This window comes from Semicossyphus pulcher, unplaced genomic scaffold (genome assembly GCF_022749685.1).
Source record: "Semicossyphus pulcher isolate SPU_LCO1_2020_fin unplaced genomic scaffold, fSemPul1.0.p SCAF_7, whole genome shotgun sequence".
Taxonomy (NCBI): Eukaryota; Metazoa; Chordata; class Actinopteri; order Labriformes; family Labridae; genus Semicossyphus; species Semicossyphus pulcher.
Window position 1 is genome coordinate 15,230,176 of NW_027211748.1, and position 9,862 is coordinate 15,240,037.

At 42.9% G+C, this 9,862-nt stretch overlaps 1 protein-coding gene across 3 annotated transcripts in view; it reads left to right on the forward strand.

Annotated features, from left to right (window-relative positions):
• Nucleotides 1–8,404, forward strand: part of mib1 (MIB E3 ubiquitin protein ligase 1) — a 59,845-nt gene extending 51,441 nt beyond the window's left edge. Inside the window, exons 17-22 of one of the 3 annotated variants that reach the window (XM_069684514.1) lie at nt 1,422–1,611; nt 1,697–1,775; nt 1,892–2,035; nt 4,026–4,097; nt 4,735–4,835; nt 6,108–8,404. In XM_069684514.1, the coding sequence (XP_069540615.1) occupies nt 1,422–1,611; nt 1,697–1,775; nt 1,892–2,035; nt 4,026–4,097; nt 4,735–4,835; nt 6,108–6,248 (727 nt within the window). In that variant the 3' untranslated portion in view covers nt 6,249–8,404. The remainder of the gene's footprint in view (nt 1–1,421; nt 1,612–1,696; nt 1,776–1,891; nt 2,036–4,025; nt 4,098–4,734; nt 4,836–6,107) is intronic. The other 2 variants (XM_069684515.1, XM_069684516.1) reach the window with 2 other exon arrangements.
• The last annotated feature ends 1,458 nt before the right edge of the window (nt 8,405–9,862 follow it).

A 9,862-nucleotide genomic window follows, 5' to 3' on the forward strand; every position in this document is an offset into this window, starting at 1 on the left:
AATCCTCAAACATAACTACCTGTGGCATTGACAATCATACCCACAGACACCATACACTGTTCAGGTGTCCACTATGCACACACTGGAGAGTATAGCCATGTTTTCCAGCAGCAACAATAAGTAAATAAACATTTACGACTGACCTTTCTTTGATGGTAACTTCAATAAACATAAGATCCATATAAGAGTTACGCTGCTGTGCCTCGTGCGTAAATGTTAACTTTCATTTCTGCTCAAAAACAGTCAATACATTAAAGTTATAATCTCGAAGATTTCAGTTTTGTTCTCTTTGGCGGCACCTAAACGGTAATGCAGGAGCACACTTCCCAGATATCCAGACAGTGTCGCATGTGTGACGTCCACGGTTGGCTCCGGTTGTAACTCTTGATTTTCCTCGCTGACGGTCGCTTTCCTTTTTAGACTGTTTTCCTTCATCTGAGCGTCGAGTTTGTTTCTTTTTCTTTGGATTTTCACTTATTTTTGAAGTTGTATCTGTAGTCATTGATCTTTTCTTTGTTTGTTCAGCCATAGTAGATTACTGTTTACTCGCGACACTGCGGAGACCGGAAAAGCAGCCGCTTAGCTCCGCCTACCCTCTCTGGCAGACCAACCACTGCTGGCTGATGGAAAACGCGTCACTAACTGGGCGCTGCTTGTGATTTGCCTCTTGTGTGAAAGTAGCACCCAGTCTGTAATACTGCTAATGCAAAGGCTTTCATCAGTGGGCCATAGACTCAATCACCATTGTGTTACCTAATTTGGCGATAATTTTAATCTTTAAGAACTGAGGATATAAAAAGTAAATCTTTGTTTTAAAGGAGAGTTTATCACCTGCGCTAATTGTGAGAGCAGGCAGTGACTCTGCAGAGCCCGGCATGAATCCACTCTTAAAAGCAAGCTGTCATTTTCTTATGTTTTGTCTGGATAACTTCAGCATTCATCTGGCTGTCAGCTCGTATCAAAATAGTCAGGCAGACCTTGATTTATGTATTTATTTTATTTAGTCCGTCCAAACAGCATTTAACCTTCAATCAAACTGACACCACGATGCTTCTGTGAGTCTTTAAAGAAGCAGAAAAGCTGTCTTACACAGAGGGATAAAAGGATGATCTTACAGTATGGTGTTTTGTGCTTTGATGTATTTTCATGCACACACAGCGCCTGTAAGAACACCTGCAAGAAAGAGAAAAAGGAAGAGAGCACCATCTCAGGAAAATCATCAGACAGTGTTATTGATTTCCTTTCTTTTCTAAAAATGTTTCATACCGGGCTTTGTTTCCTCTTCTTGCCTTTTCCGCCTCCTGATCCTTTTTTTAGTCTCTCTCTGTCGTCGCCTATTTTCTTTGTCCTCCGTCAGCCTCCCCCTGTTTGTAATCTCCTCTCCTCTCACACACACTGTGGTTTTATTCTCAACATTGCAGCGGCCAGGTGGGCACCCGCAGCCCGTCTCTGAACAGCAACATCGAGTCGCTGGAGGAGTGTATGGTGTGCTCAGACATGAAGAGAGACACTCTTTTCGGGCCCTGCGGACACATCGCCACCTGCTCCCTCTGCTCGCCTCGCGTCAAGAAGTGTCTCATCTGCAAGGATCAGGTCCAGTCGAGAACCAAGGTAACAAAAAGATGAGCCAGGAAAAGGCACATGAAGAAGAGCGGGTAGACACTCTTATTCCCTCTTGTGCTTTGTGCGTCCACAGATCGAGGAGTGCGTAGTCTGCTCTGACAAAAAGGCAGCCGTGTTGTTCCAGCCCTGTGGCCACATGTGCGCTTGTGAGAGTAAGTTGCACCTTTTTCAACATCGTATCATTAAAATTTGCAGCTCTAATTTTGCGAATAAAAAAAAGTGCGTAATTGCGTCCATGTCTGATCGTCGTGCGCTTTGTTGTCACCAGACTGTGCCAGCCTCATGAAGAAGTGCGTACAGTGCCGGGCTGTGGTGGAACGCCGCACCCCCTTCGTTCTGTGCTGTGGAGGGAAAGGTATGGAGGATGATGCCGCAGATGATGATGATGATGATGATGATGATGATGACCTTAGTGAGTGAATCTTCCACACATTCCCTTTTAATTCCCCTTTTATTTTTCCTTCTCTTTTCTTCCTTGTTTAGTTTCCACTTTAGCCCTTCTTATATTTGGCTTTATTGGCGCCTTGCTTCTGCATTTTCCTCCTTTTGTTTGCATCACTGATACATTGTTCTTTCATCCTAGTAGACATGTTAGAAAATCATTCAGATGTTTGATTAATTCACTCTTACTTTCCAACCTCTTTCCCTCTACTTGATCTGGCATGTTTTAATCATTGCATCCATATTGATCGAGTCCTTTGTACTAGCTTCTTTTAAGATATTGGCTGAATAGACAGTGGCTTTTTAAATGCTTGGCTGCCTCGTCTAAAATCAACAATGTTTCAAATGATAATCTTTTTATGAGCAGGACCTCAGAAGCCATTTCTAGATGAGTTTCGCCGACCTGCACTGAATAATATAATAATGTCAGAGTAAACAGAAAACCTGATTACTCTGATCATGTTGCTGTGGCCTCTAAATGTTTCACTAATCACATTCGCATAACATCAATTCATTCATTAGTCAGAGTATGCTAATTGTCCCACTGTGTCGGAAAAGAACTGCATTAGGTCCCCATCAGACAGAGCGCGTTTTAGAAGCCGGGGGCGGCTGTTTTCCGTGAGAGGGAAGCTTTTTGCGCGCAGCATTTGCGTTGCAACGCTCTGAGCGCCTCGAGTTGAAAACTCTTCAACTGAAAGCAGAAAAGCGCCCGACGTCATTGGCGTTTTTGCTCATTGTCCAACCGGATGAATGGAGGGGCAGGCCTTCTGTTGGGGTGACGACATCGAGTTTACCACGGCACTCGCTGTGATCTCTCCTCTGTCTAAGAGATCTCTGTTTCACTGTGTTTAATGTATTTGGGACCAACATCTCACCCTCCATCAAACCAGAGCCGGTGCCCTCTGCCTGTCGTTATTTTAATGCAGATACTATAACTAATCTATTGAACGCAAAGTTAAGTATCGTAGGTAGCCAAAATAAATCGGAACAGATCTGTCAGTTTACAAATGAGGGTCAGGTTAATGACAGCAAAGGATTCGGTGGTTGCAGCGAGCTGTAGGCTTCAACAGAAAAGGCAGTGTGGTGCGCCTCACGTTTTACAGCCTGCAAAACGCACTCTGTCTGATCGCGACCTTGTTATACCTTACCTTAGAGAGGACACAGAACTGTTTTGGAACGATACACTGTTTTCATTCGGGCAGAAACCCTAAATGTCTTAAGTTTAACCCAAAATATGAATTTTTTTTTTTCAACAAAAAGGGAAAATATCTATTTTTTTGTTGCATTCACACTCCATCTTCTTGTCTCCGAGTGGAACTCCGTGTTTTATCGCCCATGTTTCAGTGGTGTTTCTCACAAGTCGTTACTTCTCTTGTCTCTTCCACATTTTATTTTGAGTTAAAAGGGAAACTGTTGTAAGTTCACTAACTTCATGTTTATCCCTGTATTAATAATTTTACATTTTCCACACGTGTCAGCTTGTCGGCATGCAAATCTTATCGTGTCGTTGCCGAGCGTGCAGAAGTGAATGCAGACCCGAACACGCAAACACTCATGCAAGGGGCAGCATTGATTGTTTATCTCCTCTCCCTTCATCCCAGTAACGCTGATGTCTGTTATAACAGCAAAATCTAGTGCACAGATTCATCTGTACTTTGTACTTTGACTCAAAGTTCTCCAGTTTGTTTTTAAATTGTTCTAACAGAGCGAGCACAGACTCATGCTTTAGCGTTGGCTGATGGCTCAAAACAAGTCGCCGCTATGCATTTTAGCTTTCAATACTACATAAAAGAACCTCCCTTTCTTTCCCTGATCACTGTTTCCAACTTGCTAGCTTTCCTTTTCAAATTTCTCTCTCTGAACCTCCCTCCGAGGCTGTAGTTTGTAGCTCTGGTCCTCAGGCCAACAGTTGAGCTGGTGAGGCCCGCTCCTGCTATAACAATGTGACTGGTTATTCCCAGCAGGGAGCTCTAACACTATGGCAGGGGGATCGCAGGATCTTCTCCAGCCCAACAATCTGGCTCTAAGTTGGTGTAAGTATGACCTCTATGATCCCCTTATCAGACCCCCTTTTTAAAGAGCTCCCACAGTGCTGCCCTGGCCCCTCTCCCCTCCCCTTAAACCCCCCTCCCTTTCTCTTTCAGCGACACACACACACACACACACACACACACCTTAAACAGTACGATACAGTGTACATGCATAAGCCAAGAATCACACTGGTTCTCACTCATTCTGGTATCATTACACACATGCATTCTGAGGCTCTTCCAACGCCAGTAGCAGTGTATGATGTTTGTCGTGCCAGTTTATATTACAAATAATAACAAAGTAGGCATTTCCTAATTTTACATCATTTATAAGTGAATGCAGATCCAGCAAAGTCTGCTAGAGCCAAGGTTTGATCTGCCAAACATAATAAAACCAGAGCGCGTGTGTTTTCTGATGCTTGTGCACAAAACTGATGTTTTAAACATCATGTAGCTCCCAGCTCGTTTCACAGTGTCGGAGAGGCTGGCTCTCTGTTTCATGAGTTTTATTCTGAGGAGGTGAAGTTTGATGAGGCCACTGGTGCAAACTGTTAATCAGTTTTTTTTAGACTCTAGGCTGCTAACTGAATCCCCCCTTTTTTTCTCCTCATCACACACCTGTGCTGTTGTGTCCAAACAGCCAGCGGAAACATCCCGGCCCTGCAGAGAGACAAGGACAACACCAACGTCAACGCTGATGTGCAGAAGCTACAGCAGCAGCTTCAGGACATAAAGGAACAGGTAAGCCCGACAACCTGCACAGCAGAGGTCGGCAGGTGTAAGTTTTTTAGTTAAAACCCCACACAGCTGTGACAGAGGGAAATGAAATGTAGCAGCCTTTTGAGTTACAGGTTGCTCGCTCCAATTTGGCTGGGTGTGACGGGTGAGAGCAAAAACAGATGGTGGATGTCCAGTATATCAGTGACGAATATAAATGTTACAGTTTAACAGGCGATAACGCTGGGGGAGCCCATTATACAGCAGGAAACAACTATTCATCAGGAGTTAGAGCTGCAACCTACTATCAAAGGATTTATGTATTGTTGTCGTTTCCAAAATAATGAATACAAAATTGAAGAGAGGATTGAAAATTCCAATATGGTCTCTATTATTAGCAATCAGCAGGCCAAAACTTGTAGTCCAAAAACTGTATTTTGTCGTGTTGAAAGACTTACCATAATATTCGTTGTATAAGACACAATATTAATATATATTTTTGCTTCTAAAAATTGTGCTGCGTCCTATATGTAGGGGTGGCCAATATACCAGTATAAAATGCAGAGAGAGGTATTTTATTGTGTTACGGTGTTTAACCCAGAGAAATGCGCTATGATCTAGCTAAAGCTTTGTCATGGTCATGTGCCGTCATGACCGCCAGTGCAGCCGCCACACTCACAACAATCAACCTTACCACAGCCTGAGCTTAAGGACAGCACTGGTAGCTAGCAGGATTGCAAACTCGACATGGTGAAAACAGATGGTAGGCAATAATGAGTGTGTGTTTTTTTTTCAAATGACAATAAATTAAAATAGTGTTGTAATAACTTGTATAAACTTTTTAATAAAGTTTAATAAATATAGAAAACCTTTTTTTCCTCCCCCCAAAAACAGACTGCGCTTATATTCTGGATTTTACGGTAATCCATTCTGTGTAACACTACACACAGAATTGAACCGCTTTGGTAGAATCAAGTGCCAAGTCTTTGATGGAAGCTGATTGAACCTCCCCTGCAGTTAAACAATAATCTTTACCATCATGTAAGCTGAGCTGGACACATCCTGTTCTGTATGTAGACAAAGCCCGGTGTGTCTGAACTACCAGGGAATCGAGTGTAAAACTGAGATCTGATGAACGGCGCTGTAAAATGTCGCTCATCAAAGGGACGTCGTGTCATAAAGTTTATGCGTCAGGCTTCGCTCAGTTAGTGATTCTCTGTGTGTTTTCCATTAAAAGTTAAAATGACTTTTCAAAACAAACCTGACCTGTGCTTCCGTCTCCTCGTCTGCCTGCAGACCATGTGTCCCGTGTGTCTGGACCGGCTGAAGAACATGATCTTCATGTGCGGCCACGGAACCTGCCAGCTGTGCGGGGACCGAATGAGCGAGTGCCCCATCTGCCGCAAGGCCATCGAGCGCCGCATCCTCCTCTACTAGACCCCCCTCCCCCCCCCCTCTCCCCACAGACTCTCTCTTTCTCTTCTCTTAAAGCCCACACTGACCACGCCCGCAATGCCACAATCACACCAGCTGCTGCTGCTGCTGCTCGATCATCCTCACAGCACCCGAGTCAGCCAGCCGAGGGCATCCTCACACGTCTTACTGGACACAACAAATGCTCTCTTGATGGTTTGATTGTGTTCTGATGGATTATCTGTTACAAAAGAATATAAATTGACTTTTATCACTTTTGCTGTTCTGTCATCGTGTGTCCTAACCGCAGCAGAGAGATGCTTGTCACGCAGGCGTCGCCTTTTCTATATTTTCTCTCTTAATGCCATCTCGTTCTTTTTCTTCTTTCTCTGTCAATCTTTCTTGTGACGCTTCTTTCCTCTGATGAGTCTACGGTCGCTTTTAAGACTTTTTCTTAAATATTTACGTCAGGCGAGAGCCCCATTTCTGGATTTTATCTCAAACAAAGTTCGAGCAAGTTCAGAAGTGCGGAGGAGGTGATGCGGAGGTCGACCTGTTACCTTTCATGTAAAGTTCTCACGCATCTGTCGCAGTCGGTGCCAGCTGCAGTCAACTTTTATTGTATTTGTAAATCTTTATGCACGTGTTTTGGTATTGGAAGCTCCAGATGTGGATTTTTAAGTACTTCACTTTTCATGACAGTATGGCAAGTTTGTGACACGTCACTGTTTTTGCACCACGTAAAGGTTCAGCGAGTGTTTTAGCTTCGTGTCTGTGTTCAGTTTGGCTGTCGTGGCACGCTGTTCGCCGACCAGCCTCTCACTTTAAGACCAGACGTTGGCGCTTTTGCACTAGAAAAGCTGAGTCAGGGTATGCGCTGTTTTCAGCTTAGGTCCACTTCAGCTCAGTGATAAAACACGGATTGGAGCTGCAGTAACTGCCAGGTAGCAAACCACACCCGCACTCTGTTTACTGAGCTCGTACCGAGAACAGCGGCGGTGTCGCGACACTCTTTTAGCTCTGAACTCCAGCGACGTCATGTCGGGATTCAAGAACAAAAGACAAAACACTCATCCAGCTTCTGTGCAGTGGTCAGCTCCCGTCGTTCCTGTTTGTCGTCCACACAAACCAACACGATGCAAACACTTGTGTAACAAGAGTATCTCGTCACGACTTGATGTTCAACCGTTGAGACTTGGTGGTATTGTCTGACAAAAGAAAATGTACAAATCAATGAGCATTGCTATTTTACCATTGATGACTCTGTGCCATTTGCTTCCAAAAATCTACTTGTGAAATAACTCGTATGGGGATAAGGTGCTCTTTATTCTGTATTACCTTTTTTTAATTTAAGTGTATTTTCCTTTTCTCAAAATCAACATTTATGGAGCTAGAGAGTACAATCTATTAGAAGATGAAAAATGTAGAATAAATTATTTTGTATTGCTGCCCAAACAGAATAGGATTTATAGGTTTCACTGCCTTCCTAATATGTAGCCTCAAAATCTCTCAAACATTCTGCTTCTTTGATATTAATGTTGATATTAATGTTTTCTGTTCTGCTTTCTGTTGGCCGAGCTTTCTAGCAATCACCCATAGAAGCATCTTTTTCTCTGAGATAGGTCTGACAGGCTCACGTTGTTCATTTGTGAAACAGAAGAAGAAAAAAAAAAGGACATTTTGCTGTCGAAAGTGTCTTTTCACCAGTGTTTGATTCGGGAGGAAAGCTAGTGATTTTTTTAAAGAGACAGAACTCGCCTTACCTCTTTTAAAAGGCAGTGTGGAGACTCAGCAAGGTGGCTCGCTTGCTCCGCTCTGTGGGAATTTTGCAACAGCATACAAGCGTTTTTTATTTTTCCCTTTTACGACTGAAAGCAACTTTTTTTTGTTTGAGTACAGTTTTAATTCATTGCTCATGATAACACTAAAAGCTAGAAGCACTAATACGCTTTATGGTAGAGTCGTCTTGTTCTGGTTGTTATGAAAAAGCCTATTTTGTACTTTTATTTTCAATACCTGTAATTGTCCTGTTGGAAATGTATCGGTAGTATTTTCTTTGGCATGAATGTTTGACATATGCAGTACGACATGTATCATGAAAACCGTTCAGTCTGTATTGCTAATAAGTGCTTTTAAAACAAACCATATAGCTGAAATAAAGTTCTCAATGAACCCTGGGACGTCACACGTCTGTTTTTTCTAACTTTTTTCCGCTTCATTCGCTTGTTTTTTTTTCAAGATGTAGTTAGCTTCTTCTGAGCAGCACATTAGCATTTTGTTGCTTTTCCCCCGCTGTGCAGCGTCTGCCTCACAGAGGAGACAGGGTGGCAGAGATGGGAGGTGTGAGGTAATTGAAAACGCTCACACCTAATAATGACTCAGCACCGGTGTGTGATAGGACAGCTATGCTAATCAGAAGCAAAGAGAGAGAGTGAAAAAGAAAACCCTCTGAGGAGGGATGATAGAGACACAAACAGTGATGCATCTTCTCCGCTGAGCGCTGTGACAGTCGGACATCTCACCTAAGCACTAAGAAATTATGACCAAAGGCCGTTTATGTTCCAGCTCATTGGCTGATCCATTCATAACCTGGACATCTTTGGGCTTCCTTCACATGCAGCCGCTCATAACAAGACATTCATCATGCTGTCATGCTCTCTGTGCTGTACTGTACGGGGAGGCTTTGACATCTCTTTATACCCCGTCAGATCTCTGTGCGTTGGCACCGGGCCTCCACAGTTGGTGTTTTTTAGTCCGGTGTCAATCCGAGGTGCTTTGTCATTTTGTAACCAGGTACCTGTCTTAAAAACAGCGGGCCTTACATGGTTTACCTGCTGCAGTGTTAGACAGGGAGCGAGCGGCAGCTGCTGCAGGCCACTTTGTCACTCTTGCATGGAGAATATATTCACTGTACGGCCCCACGTACGTGGATGCTCCAGTGGTGAGCACATATTTCTCATGCAGCTGTTTGTTGTGGTTTCGCCCCATTAGCTCCACTTAAGGGAAATCTTTATGCCACAATATACAGGGACAGTGTAAGATGAGGTGTGGGCCTCATTTTATAAGCGTTTTTAAGGATGATTGACACACTTTGATTAATGTATATATGTGTATTTTAGTGTTCAAAATGTCCTTGTGTATTGTGAGATGGGGAACAAGATAGATTTAGCATTGCCTGTCTTGTTAGTAGCTGCTTTGCTTCGCAGAATGATGCACCATAACACAGTAAACTCCATAGGCACCGTCTGCTTAAACAAAGAACAAGTTATTAACGCTGTTTTAGTGCTTTTGATGTATCAATGAGCCAAAAATATGGCTACAACTAGGCCTTATTTTCATCAGTGATTAAGCTGCTGATTATTTCCTTGACTGTGAGTTGTCACAAATTACAGAAAAAATGCAAAATCAAGTTTTATTTCAGTCTAAATTTTACATTTTTAAATAAAATAAAACATAAAACCAAGAAATCCAACATAAAACCGAGAAAAACATGTTTATTAATGAATTATTTGCATAAATTGATTGTCAAAAAAGTGCAGATTCAATTTGTATTGATGATACAATTGCATGCAAGTGCTACAGATTGCATGTCCACATACTTTTGGCCGTGTAGTGTCTGTCAGAATCATAACATTAGA